At 46.5% G+C, this 13,599-nt stretch overlaps 1 protein-coding gene across 1 annotated transcript; it reads left to right on the top strand.

Moving 5' to 3' along the window:
* The first annotated feature begins 569 nt into the window (after positions 1-569).
* Positions 570-12,025, top strand: PGK1 (phosphoglycerate kinase 1). Its single transcript, XM_069015656.1, has 11 exons — positions 570-703; positions 3,257-3,307; positions 4,095-4,250; positions 4,366-4,510; positions 6,631-6,734; positions 7,433-7,552; positions 8,368-8,482; positions 8,770-8,949; positions 9,482-9,659; positions 9,843-9,941; positions 11,560-12,025. Exons 1-11 carry the CDS (start codon positions 639-641, stop codon positions 11,598-11,600), a joined length of 1,254 nt encoding a protein of 417 aa, XP_068871757.1. The 5' UTR covers positions 570-638; the 3' UTR covers positions 11,601-12,025.
* Positions 12,026-13,599: the final 1,574 nt, after the last annotated feature.

The following is a 13,599-nucleotide window of genomic DNA, read 5'->3' as shown; positions in this document are numbered from 1 at the left end:
AGCCTGGGATAGTGGAAGGTGTCCCGCCCATGGCAGGGGCTGGAACGGGATGAGCTTTAAGGTCCCTCCCAACCAAAACCATTCCGTGATTCTATGAAACCATGCTGCTGAAAGGTGTATCCCTTCAAACAGTTGTTTTGTCCCCAGTTGTCTTGAGAAGTATTTATGTAGGTCACTTAAAAATATCCTGGGTTTTGTCTCGTCCTTTACTGTCGACACTTGGCCTGCCCCAGGCCTATGGCTCAGCTGAGAGGTGCCTGCCCTTCATCTGAAGGATTCCCACCAGCCGACACACGTTTAGACACCACTTACGGGTGATTTTCCCTCAGATAAGGCGCGGAACCGTTAATTTGGTGCTCAGGGATCGGGCCCCGCACACTCCCGACTCCCTCAGGGAGCGGCGGCTGCGTGTGGGACGTGACCGGGGCCGGCGCCGCAGCCCCGCCCCCGGGAGGCGGGATGTCCGCTGATGGACAGGAGACCCGGCCAATAGAAACGGAGGGTGGGCAGCCCGAACCAATCGCTGATGAGGGGGCGGGGCGAGGCGGATTGGGTGGCGGCGGCGCGGGCGGCGCTGCGGCAGAACGCGGAGGCGGCGAAGCGGTGGAGGTTGAGCGGTAGTCGGGCTAGCAGCAAACATGTCTCTCTCCAACAAACTCACCCTGGACAAGGTGGACGTGAAGGGCAAGCGCGTCGTCATGAGGTGAGGCGTTGCGGGGAGAACGTGCGTCTCCGGGGGCCGCCCTGCTCCATCCTCCATGCTGGGGCCGGGCCGGTGCCGCCTGGCAGCAGCCCCTTGCTCGAGCCCGGCACGTGTCGATCTGTGCGGTTTTAGTTTCATTTTTTTTCTCTCGCTGGGTGTTGGAGAGGCTCCTGCATCCATCATCGGGTCGGCCTGGCTTCCCTGCGGGGGACGTGGCGGCCGGGCAGGGTGTAAATCCCGGCCAGGCTCTGCCGCCTTGGATCACCCCGCTCGCACGTGTGTCGGCCACAGGCGGCTTGAGGCGAAATCCAGCCAGCCTGCCGTGCTTTTATTCCAGAGAACTACCCCCAAAAATGCTTATTTCCCGGTTATCGTTTCCTTACTGAAATTTCACAAAGCATTGCAATAAGAAAGTGAAGATACGGCTCTGTCCAGCTATCCAGATACCAATAATAATTCAGCATTTTGCAGCAGGAATCAAATCATAGAATCACAGAATTGCCTGGGTTGGGAGGGACTTTCAAGCTCATCTCTTTCCACTCCCAAGCCAAGGGCAGGAACACCTTTTGCTAGGCCAGGTTGCTCCAAACCTCTTCCAGCCTGGCCTTGGACACTTCCAGGGATGGGGCGTCACCGCAGGTTTTCAGAACATCCTGGTCTGAAACCCTAAAATAGGCATTCATGGCTTACTTCTAAAGCATCAGTGCCTGAACGCCTAATGTTGGAGTTGTTGCCAAATCCTGGGAGATAAGGGCACCAAGATACATCGTGTTATGTCCTGCTCGAAATACTCTTTATTGTGGGGTAGTTTGTTCAAGGTCACTATAATGTGGTTGCTACGTGTGTGTTATCTACTCTGTGAGTAGGCAGGGACACACCAAAAGTATAGCTTCTCTTATTCGTAGTATGACAGACAACTTGCTCTTTTTACCTTGTCTCTGCAACCTTGTTTTGACCTCGTTCCCTAAAAATTTGATTATCAGAAACCAGCCCGTGTAGCAAGTACTGAAGAAGCTTGCTCAGGATTTCTGTGCACTTTCTAACTCTGGTATAGCAAAAGAGCTTTCTATCTCTGTAAAAGTCTGTACCTGACTGGTTTTTTTGGCCATCTGTCTGGTTTTTTTCCATTTCTGAGTCATGTTACAGAGAGCAGCCGTGCGTCGGCAGACGATGGGCTGGGTTTGCCCGCTCAAAGTCTCTGTTAATTAATGCACAAATCTAACTTTGCTGTTCTGTAAGGGGCTACCCAAACGCAGCAGGTGACTGCCAGGCTCTGTCTCCTGCCTGCATCTCACCTCTCTGAAACGAGTCACCACGTGTTTTCTCTAGTACTAAAATCGATACCTTTTCATTTTCTGCTCATGTTCATCGTAATTTTGGCGTACTCAGTCCTGCTTAGCTTCCGGTCCTTAATGCGGAAGCTTCAGGAAAAGTTGAGAATGGGGAGGAGAGAGGGTTCAGGGCAGCTCAGATTTCAATGGTCTGCAGGGGGGAAGAAGGCTGAGCTGGGTCTTTCTTTTGTAGTTTTGATGGCTCTGTAAAGCAAACTGTTCTTTTATTCTCTCCTTTTAGGATAATGGCCCGATAATGGTGCTTTTCTTTGCCCTTTCTAGAACTCGACCACTATGCTGTGGGGCTGCCAGTTCAATTTCTTTCTGCTCAGCTACTTCTGTTTTGCTGGCAGCTTTTGTCTTCCCATTTGTTTCACGTGCTGAGTGGGCTGCAGGGGGATTCATTCACTCAGCTTGCTGAACTGGGATGTTCTTTAACGTATAGAATGATAAAGGATGCACACTCTGCTCTCTGCCATTCGCTGTCCCAGCTATGGGTGTTCCCTCCTGTAGCTCAGTGAGCAATTCTGCCTCTGCAGTTACGAAACGCAGCTTCCTGCACATGGGCACGGGGGATGCCAGGAGAACGGGCTGGTGAAAACTCCTCCCTTCCAGCCCTTCAGCTGGCACGAGTTAGGAAGTTACCTCAAGATCCAAGTCAGGCCTTCCAGGGAGAATGTGATAAACCACTGCACTCAGCTGTAGGGAGATTAGAGCTGCAGAGGACATAAATGAAAGCTTCCTTGAACTGCCTGCTGGCCACAGTAGTCCAGCCAAGTATTTTAGAAGCCTCATTAGAGAACACAAGGTCATTTGTCGTTGTTCATTCCCTTTCTCTTGGAAGCTCCTTGTTGGGGATCTGAAATCATGTTGTTTAAAAATAAAAAGTTCAATTTTTTCCTGCTCAGCATCACTGCTGCTCTAGTCCTGAGCATTAGGATATATTGGTGGCCCAGCTTTCCTGAGAAATCCTAGCAGTGGTTGTTCTCCATTTGTGGTGTTATCACAAGCAGAAATGGCTGATAACATATTGATTTCAGAATGGAACTTGTGGACAGGGCAGAGCTGAACATCTTACTCAAATTACAACATTGCTTTTCTAGCCAGGACCTTTACTGGCAAGTTCCCTCACTCATTTGTTGAATATTTAAAATTAAATAAAATAAATAAGTAATAAATTTGTTGAATATTTAATTTTGCTTGTGGTTTTGTTTTTTTTTAGAGTTGACTTCAATGTTCCAATGAAGGATCACAAAATAACCAACAATCAGAGGTGAGCCATAATTTCCATCCCAAATGGAGGCCCCAAAGTCTGCTGTGTCTCTGACTTCACCCCAGTACCTGGAACATTACCACAATTAAGCTGCCATTACTCATACCAGAATATTAAGGATATCAGAGAAACTCCTACCGTTTTTAATTAAACCCCCTGCAGTTATTAGGAAACTACACTTAACTACAAGGCTGCTGCTTGCTGTAGCTGCTGTGGAAAGCATATGGAGAAAATCTCTTATTTTAGAGATCCTAAACTTCCTAAGCTGGCTATGACTATTTCACAGCCACATCCCTTAGGCTGTGTGTGAAAGTTGTCTCTGTTACTGTCCAGAAGTCTCTGTGCCTCCTGCTTACCCTGGGGCTGTGGTGACTTGTCTTTGTTGGAATAATTGTTGCAGTGTAGCACACAAAGACTTGGATTTTAGATACATTGATGCCAGATGTCTTGCCCTGCTTGTCAGCCACTTACAGGCAGGTGCCAGTTTTGTTCCCCGCAATGTGCTCACTACTTATCATTTCTCTATTGCTGCAGGATCACAGAGTAACCCAGGAAGCCTGGTAGTGTTCAAGTGTCTCCTGGCATTTCTTAGCTGAGCAATCAGCAGAATTTAGATTACAAAATGCATTTTAATTCCATGTCCTGTATTGCTTGGAAAATAACAGTGAAATGTATGAAAACAGGCTGGGATGGAGAATTCTGTTGATGCTGTCTTAAGGAGTTGTTCTGTCCAGCTCTTGTGCTGGTAATTGAGTCCTTATTAATTTGTTTCTCTGTGCCATTACAGAATCAAGGCAGCTGTTCCTACCATCAAGCACTGCTTGGACCATGGGGCCAAGTCCGTGGTTCTCATGAGTCACCTGGGTCGCCCGGATGGTGTCCCCATGCCTGACAAGTTCTCCTTGGCCCCAGTAGCTGTGGAGCTGAAGGCACTCCTGGGCAGGTAAAGTGCAAGAGCAGCCTCGTGTGCATCAGGCCCTCCCTGTCAGGGGACCTGGATGTTTTCCTTTCCACCAGGAAGTCACTGGTGAGGTTACAGTGTGTGTCTTGTGTTGCAGGGATGTCTTGTTCCTGAAGGATTGTGTTGGTGCTGAGGTGGAGAAGGCCTGTGCTAATCCTGCTGCTGGCTCAGTCATCCTGCTAGAGAACCTCCGATTCCATGTTGAAGAGGAAGGGAAAGGGAAGGATGCTTCAGGGAACAAGGTGAAACTTCAAGTCTGGCTTTCGTGTGTGCCTGCTCTGATCTTACCACCTCTTTTGCTGCAGATTGACAAGGAGCCAGCAGCCTCTCTAGAACACTGATTGTGAATTTGCTCTTCAAAGGATGTCAGAGATCTTCAGTGTGTCCCATTGTTGGGCAAAAGTTTTGAGTGGAATACAGTAAATTTCCAAGATGAAACAGCTCAAATGGAAGGCTATAGATGACTCTGTCAAAGGTGGTGTAGTCTGTAAAAAAAACGAAAAAGAAACTAAATAGGGCTGTGCAAGAAACTGCTGCTTGTTAGGCTTCAGTTTTGGATGTCTAAAATGAAAACCAATTTGGATCTAGTTTGTTGCCACCAGGACCATAAGAATGATGCTTCTTTCTTGGGTTATATGGCTAATATTTCTGCAGCACAGGGATTATCAAACCTTCTAAGCCTGTCTGCTCTTCAGAGTAGTTATCTAGAACCAGGCTGCCTTGCACCTCTGACATTTTGTTGAAGGTCAGCAGAGTGCTTGCTCCAGACAGCTGCTTTTCTTAGCGATGGTGACCCTGCTGGCTTTACAGAGGCCTTGGCTCTGTTCAGATCCAGTGCTTGGAGGGAATGCTGACATGGACTGGTGCCCTTTATGGGCTGACACAGGACTCCTGTAGCTTAGGAACACAGCAGAGAGTTGGTGAGCCTGTGCAGATGAGAGGGGGAAATGGAGTAAATCTGAAATTACTCACTGCTAGAACTGTGTGCCACTGCAAGTATGGTGGCAGGGAGAAGAGTGGGGCAGGAATTTCATTTTCTTTGGGAGACAGTCCCTTGGTTTTGTGTGTTTCTGGAATTCCCAGATGATTTAGCTGGATGTGTGCATGTGGAAGCACACACTGCACTGAGCACAGCAGGAGAGGTGCCTGTGACAGAGCTGCCTCTCCTACCAGAGGTGAAAGTCAGTGCTGTGGAAACAGTGTTGCTGTGCAGGATTGCACCTTCCTGACTGGTGCTTAAACTGTGTTTTTCCAAAGCAGATGCAGTGGTAGTGGTTCCTTCTCTCAGAGCCTCTTGTGTTCTGCTCACAGATGGTACTGGTTCTAACTGGAGCACTTAGTCTCTGTAAAGCCAGACAGTTTGCTGAGTGAAGGAGCAGGTGGCAGCATTGTTCTAGAATCTCTGTGGTCCCTTGAACTTGTCTCCTGCTCAGGCTCTGCAAAAAAGGGCCCCCAAAGCTGTGCTGAACGCCCCCCTTGCCATCTCTTGGAGTGTCTTCCTGCCATTGTCCCCATGGGGTCACATCTGGGTGCTGGCAGGGGCCTCCCGTGGGGTGATGAGCTGACAGAGCAGAAAAGCCCTGTGAGAGGGGCTGGCCTGACTGCCAGTCTGGGCTATTCCTCTACAGTAAGTGGCTGTCAGCTACCTCTGAGCAGTCACCTGCTGCCCAAGTGAGATCTGCTGTCTCCTCATGGTGGGAAGGAGAACTGAACTGCATAAGCCATTCCATGAGGATTTGGTAGGATGCTTGGAGGAGGGAGAAAAAGTTTTTTAACAGAAATACACCTGTTCTTGCCTACTACATGCTACACTTACCTCCAGTTTTCCAACACTGGCTGCTTTCACTGTGGCCTGTTGTAGTGTGAGGCCATTTATCAGACTGTTCATCAGTTAATCCTTAATGCAGTTGCTAAATCTGTCCTTCAGGAGCTCATCCTTTTACCTGTGGCTCTTGGAGACCATGTTTTCTTTGTTCAGTGAGTGAGCATGAATTTGTTTAGTGTGATTTAAGCCTTGCCTTGTCTCTCCACACTCTTCTGTGCTACCTGCATTCACCACACAACACTGGAAATCTGCTGGAGAGAGACTGAAAGGTTTGTGGTACTGCAGTTCAGAAGTGGGAACAGTCTTCAGGCCTGCAGTAGCAGTCTAAGAGTTTAAAATGGAATTTGAACCATTTAAACTTTTTGTTGCTCCTGCTGGACTGGGAAAAAGCAAATAAGACTGACCCACTGGATGAATTGATGAGTTCCTCCAGCTGACCTTTCTTTGTTTTGCATTTGTGAGGCAAATTGCTATCTTTGAGCTTCGATTCAGAATCAAAGTCTCAGGGTACAAACTTGTCCTCCTTTTTCTTTTTAGATCAAGGCTGAGCCTGCAAAAGTGGAGGCTTTCAGAGCCTCTCTTTCCAAACTGGGAGATGTCTATGTCAATGATGCTTTTGGCACTGCCCACCGAGCTCACAGGTGGGTACCCATTTCCCTTCCACAGGCAGAACTGCAGAACAGTATCTGCCATGGAAACACGTAAAATATTGCCCCCAAGGAGTTTTAATTTCCTTTTGGGCTTATCCCACTATCACTGTGCTGTGTTTGTTCCTCAGCAGTAGATTTACTGGAGGTAGTAGTCATTAGTGTATGCTCTTTCAAGTTTGTCTCTGGGAACAGGAGAAAGCTGAAACAGGATCTTAAGACTTGCATTGCCTTTTTTTAGACTTTGAAGATCTAAAAATTACTTGCTTAGGGCTTGTATAAATTGCCCTGTAATCACAACAGCCCTCTTTTCCAAAAGATTCATCACTGCAGAGTGATTGTTTTCATGGAGTGTGTTTAGATGTGTACTTGCAAACTGCAGTGGTCCTCCTGGAAGAAGAAATCCCTGCTATTGGCTATTCTTACTTGTCCTCCAGTGTTTTGGATCACTAGCTGTGATGATAAATGTCTTGCAGATCAATATTTCTGTGCAAAACCAATGGCAGAAATTAAGCATGTACAGCTGTCTTATCAAACTAGGTGAACAAAGCCCCTGTGTGTGTTTTCATGTAGGTGGTTGCTGTTCTCATTGCTGCAGCTGACTGAAGGGTTGGCTTTGCAATGCTGTGAGACATGGGGGTGTTTCTACATGAAAATTTTTCCATTCCTCACTTTTTACTTTCATTCTGCAGCTCCATGGTAGGTGTCAATCTGCCTCAGAAGGCTGCTGGCTTCCTGATGAAGAAAGAACTGGATTATTTTGCCAAGGCCCTAGAGAGTCCAGAGAGACCCTTCTTGGCAATTCTTGGAGGGTAAGGCTCAAGAGCATTGTGACTGTATTTCTCTAACTCCTCTAACAAATGACAAGTTGTTTTGGCTTGGTTTAAACAAGTGCCTTCCTTTCAAGTGTACCTGCAGTTCATATTTGTAGCTGACTCCTGAGATCTGAGACGTGGATTAGAGAGGAGCAGTTCTGCTCCTGTGATGGTACAATCTGCCTGCTCATTGTCTCTCCTGACCTTTTACATTCCCCAAATTGAGGTAGTCCCCAGCAGTTTTTTGCCCAGATGATCCAGGAGAGCAGTTAAAGCCATGTGATGGCCCAGACATTGTCAGTGACCTTTCCTCCCCAGTTCAGGGTACAGGAGAGCTCAGGCTCAGCACTCAGTAAACTGACATGACCTCTCATTATGCAACAGAGCCCTGCTGGGGCTGCATGGGCTCTGCTCTGCCCCAGCACCTGGTGTGCAAAGGGACTGGAAGGTGCACAACCAAGTGACTGCTCCTGTGCAGAAATATTTAATTGCAGCCAGGTCTCATCACGTGTGCCCAGTCCAGCACTGCAGCTCTGTGAGGTGCATTTCATCAGGTGAACTGACTTGGCTGGGCAGTCAGGGGAAAATCAAGCTCTAAAGGGCCAAATGAGGTTTATATTTAAATAGAAATGAAGAAATGGAGGGCTGAGTAATGCTCTAGGAAGTTGAATTTTCATGCTGGCCTGCAAACTTGCTAAATTCTTTCTGCCCATTCCCAACAACTCCTTTGTTGGATCATTCTCTAGAACAGCCTTGACATACCATAGTCACGATACTCATTATTCATTCTTTTTCCTTTTCTCTCTCACCAGAGCCAAAGTTCAGGATAAGATCCAGCTGATCAATAACATGCTGGATAAGGTCAATGAGATGATCATTGGTGGTGGAATGGCGTTCACCTTCCTCAAAGTGCTCAACAACATGGAGGTATGAGGAGAACAATTCTGCTCCTAGTGAAGAATGTGGTCTGAATGCCCCTTACATGTTCTGGGATTGAGCACTGGGTATCTTGGCTCTCTGCAAGAGTAGGGAGCACTGAGAAATTACTTGACAATCCCTTTGTAAAACTCAGATTACTGCTATGTCTCTCCATGTGCTTTATGAAAACAATCTTTCCAGAATTGCTGTCTGTGCAGTTTGGGTGCTGATGTTCTCTTCTGTCATGACTGGGAGCTAAACAAACACCTCTTACTTTTCCCACATATTTCCTCTAGATTGGCAACTCTCTGTTTGATGAAGAGGGATCAAAAATTGTCAAGGACCTGATGGCCAAGGCAGAGAAGAACGGTGTAAAGATCACTCTGCCTGTTGACTTCATCACTGCTGACAAATTTGATGAGAATGCACAGACTGGGGAAGCCACAGTGGCTTCAGGCATTCCTGCTGGCTGGATGGTAGGTTTGAATGGGAAAGGGACTGAGAGGAGGAGCAATAAGGAGTAGGGTGGGTAGGACAACTCTTAAAGGAGTAGAAAGATTAATTGTGATCCTTGGCAAATGTTTTTGAGGGCAGTCAAGCTGTGTAGTTTGTTGGTTTAATGAAATTGAAACCTTGTTGTTCTGAATTTTTAAGTCCAAAGTAGCTTTTGTGAGATTTGGATTAAAACAGCAAAATTCCTCTCCAACTTGCAGATCTGAATGCAGTAGAAATCCCTTTTATTTGACTGGAATTTAAGTAGCATTGGCAAAGTTCCCTAACTAAGGCTTCAAGAATCTGACATTGATTTGAAATTGACTTACTGGTGTTAGGAAGATAAATACCACACCAGACTCCACCCTCTTGCAGCAGCTGCTGGCAAATCTGTCCCTGCATACAGAGAAACTCTTGTTTCATGTCTGGGGTGAGGGAGAAGCCTCTGGCTGGGCATGGGTGATTTGAGCTGGGGTCAGCAGTGAGTGTATCTGTGCCTTCTCTCACTTCCCTTAGGGCCTGGACTGCGGCCCTGAGAGTGTGAAGAAGTTTGTAGAAGTTGTGGGGAGGGCCAAGCAAATCGTGTGGAACGGTCCAGTTGGGGTCTTTGAGTGGGACAAATTTGCCAAAGGAACCAAAGCCCTGATGGACAAAGTGGTAGAAGTAACTGGAAAAGGCTGCATCACCATTATTGGTAAGTAGTTGTGTTTGTTCTTGTTTTTCTCAATGAATGAAGAAAGCTTCTGCTGGCCAGCAGTGTGTTAAAAATATTGGTCAAATTATTTTCCTCACATTCTCCTCTGTCCTTCAGTGTGAGCCTTCAGTTGGACAAAATCTGAATTTCTTGTGTGACTCATGGATTCTGCTTGTGCTACAGGTGGTGGAGATACAGCTACTTGCTGTGCCAAGTGGAACACTGAGGATAAAGTCAGCCATGTCAGCACAGGAGGTGGTGCCAGCCTGGAGCTGCTAGAGGGTAAATCCTCTTTTATCTTCATTTGTTTGAGAAAATGTGGAGTTCTGTGTGCTTTACCATGTGTTGGTAGTCAAGAAGGCACAACAATAGCAGAATGGTTTTTTCTGTCCCACCATGTGGAGTTGGTTTCATGCAGCTTTGGAGCCACAGGCTCCTCTTGCTGCTCTTCTGTAGCCCTCACAGAGGAAGAGAGGAAGGAAAATGGAGTATTCCTGCAAACAGCACAGTCTGCCTCTCCCAGAAGGCAAAAACACTGGGATAGAGAACGAGAGAGTGGGCTGGATTTTGTCACTGATCCCTCAGGACATGCCACCACCCTGCTTAAAATGCCTGGTTTCTGTTAGGGAAATCTCATCAGAACAGTCTGGAATTCTTGCCAGAAGTCTCCTCTTCCTGTTCGGAATTCCCTTGGTTTGGGGGAGCCCTCTAGTGCTCACTGACAAATCTGCACGAGGGCACTTGGAATTCAAAATGGTGAGGATTGACGAGATTCTTGTAACGAGTTCCATTGTTCTCTAAACGACTTTTCATTTCCTCTGGTAATTTGCCGTTTCCCAGTGTGTGTAAATTATCCAATGCTGTCAACTCCTCCGGAGAGGAGAAACTTCAATAAACTGCCTTGCAGCTGCTATTTCCAGGAGTGAGGTGGGAGACAGAGCTTTTGTTTCTGTTGCCTAGGGAGTGATGGGCAAGGGAAAGAATGCAGATGGCTCGAAGGAAACGCAGTGTATTCAAAAGGACAAACTTGTCTAAGGTTTGGCCCAAAATATGGGTTTGTGTGTGTGATCTTTTAAATGTAACGGAAGTCTGGCTAATTAGAAAAGCTTCTGAAGATGAAAAAAGAGGGGGAAATCCCTGAAAACCCAGCAAGCTAGTGAGTTGTGAACAGTGTAACAATTTAGTCCTGCTGCACAGCTTGAGCATTAGAAGGTTGTTTTTCTGAGGATAGGCAAAACCAGAGTGGTGTCTGTTCATTATTAAAGTAGGACAAAAAGCTAAAAATGCTGTAGAAAGCATTGCACTTTAATAGTCTAGGCCCTTGTACTCAAAGATGAGCATATTCTTTGATTCCATCAGTTGGAAAGAGACATGTAAATGTGTCAACCTGGGTGTTTTAGTCACAGTAAAAGACTTGAGACTTGTAGGAGGCTTTTTCTCTAAATTAATTCTTAAAATTTCCGCCACGCTCCCCAGAATTCTATTTACGTGCCACTAGGGATTTAAGAAAGTATGCAGCAACTCCCTAAATCCAATCAAAAATCTGTTTGCCATCAAATTTAATGGAAAAAGGATGTTGGGTGTTTGGATCTGGCCCTAGCAGAGACTTGGACAGAAATGTGCCATTACTGTTAATTGAGAATTGATGGCTGGGCTGTGTTAGGAATCTCTCTGCTGACATCTGAGTGCAGCTGTGCTCTGGGTGGATTTACTGTGTGGAGCAAGTCCCTGGAACCACCATGGTCAGTGTTTAGCCAAACTCTTCCATTTCCAACCTGTAATTCCTGATTTACTTCTTTAAATTACATCTCTTTTCAGTGTTTCAGTTGCAAGCCTGAAGCAAAGTTGTTTGAGCACAGAGAGGTTCTTAACCCTGCTGTTGTGTTTTATCTGCCCCTAGGTAAGGTTCTCCCTGGTGTGGATGCCTTGAGCAACGTGTAGAGAGCACAGCCCCACGTCCTGGTCCCGTGCACAGCCCCTGAGATCCAACACTTCAGCGCTTCTGTATTCCAGCTGTGCCAGAGGCAGATCCCAGAATGTAAACAGGAACGGGACCTTGGAGCAGGAGACAGCAGAGATTTTTCCGACTGCAGTTTACATGATGTGGGTTTGTCCACTGTTACCCCACTTGAATTAACGTAGTGAGTTGAAACTGTTGTTGTGAATTTAGAGTGTATATATTTATATTTTGCCTTTTCAAAGAGATTAATCCCTGTTAGACATATATCTCAGAAAGGAGTGCACTGTCCAGCTTCCATCCTAGAGGCATTTTCATCACTTGGCACGGTTCAGAAACCAGAGGGGACTCCAGTTTTTTGGAGGTTGGTTGTAATAGCTGCTGAATAAACATATTTAAAGTGCTCCTAGTTTGTATGTTGTCCTTATTTCAGATTTTTAGAATGGTCTGCATTAAAATACCTTCTAGCATCAGGAATCTGAGCTATTTTTCCTATTTGCTCTAATTATAATATTTCTAAATCTCCTTTTATGTTTGTCCCAGTGGCTCTATAAGCACGCAGTCATCATCAAAGTGAACTTGGTTGGTAAGGAAGTAAATTGCCACAGATGTGCTGTTATGTTAAAACTTCCATGCCCCTCATAATAAAGTAAGATGAAATTTTGAATGTGCAAGTCAAGTAAGAAAAATGCAAGTTCAACTGCTTGTGATTTAGAGAACTTGCCTTGTAGCAGGCAACTAATGTATTTAATGTCAGTATAGGCAGGTAAAAATGAAGTCCCCAGCAAACAGAATTGCAACGTGCCTCTGCTGAAGGTTGTGGTCCTAAAAGCACTAGGAGTAGCATGGTAAAACTGCACAGTTGGACACTGAGGTTTGTGTGTGGCTTCAGCACATGGCAGAACTGCAGGTACTGTCAGTGGAGGCCCAGCAAGGTGGTTCCAGTGCCTGGAGCTGGATTTCCATGTGGGCTGTCCCGTGCTGGCTCCTGTGCTGGCTGCAGGGCCCAAATGTGAGCACAGAGTGGCTCAAAACCAAACCTGGGACTTCTCCAGCCTCAGCCTGGCCTCAGCTTTGGATTATGGCAGCAGTCACAGCTCTGCTCTGAGGAGAGGCACTGCTCCAGCTGAGCTGTTTGTGGATCTTCCTGCTGGATCCAAGAAAAATGAGTGGTGTGGGGCAGCCATGGCCTGGTTTGATTCCCAGTGAAAGCCCCAGCAGTGGTGTTCCCAGGAGGTTCTGCACTGCAAAAACCTTCAGGATGAGCCATGGAGGGCAATCCCTGAGGTAAGCAACAGGTCACAACACAGATTCTGCTTTGAAGTTCATTTCTATATATGAAATATTACCAAAACAAAATTAAAGCATGTGTTATAACAGACATACTCTGCCAAATTTTACCTGGTCATGAGGGGATGTGAATTAAAACCCAATAATGCTGAAGGGTGGTAAAGCTGCTATGAAATATATACTTGTTACAGTTTAAAGCTGAAAGTGACTATTGCAAAGACAGTAGAAATAATGCAAATTACTGCAGCACTGTGGTCTCCTCCTCCTCTTCCTCCCCTCCTTTGTAACTCTCCCAAGCATTGTCTGATGGCACATGAATGATGCACATTTTTGCTGTGCTGTGCTCATGTTTTCCAGGCAGGGGTGCAGACCTCCAACAGCTGCAGGAACGAGGCAAAGAAAGGAGGGGGCTTGTCAGCCACAGAAAGACCATGGATTTTGGAAATCCAGTACTACACAAACAAACATTCCACCACATCTTGTAATAGATCCTCCTTGTCTGGCTCTGGCAAACAAGGCCTCGTGACAGCACAGCCCATTTTTGTTTCAGTCTTGTGCCCCTGTGCTGCTGGATTCCCATGGAGCAATAACAGACTTTCCCCCAGCCCTCCTTTCTGGGGTCTTTACAGTGGAAGGTTGGTGTGTGGCCACTACGTCTGCTGGCTTTTTCCTCTCTCCATCAAAAACAACAAA

This window comes from Aphelocoma coerulescens, chromosome 4A, assembly GCF_041296385.1.
Source record: "Aphelocoma coerulescens isolate FSJ_1873_10779 chromosome 4A, UR_Acoe_1.0, whole genome shotgun sequence".
Taxonomy (NCBI): domain Eukaryota; kingdom Metazoa; phylum Chordata; class Aves; order Passeriformes; family Corvidae; genus Aphelocoma; species Aphelocoma coerulescens.
Note: the sequence above shows the minus strand (reverse complement) of the source record. Positions and strands in the feature narration are given on the sequence as shown.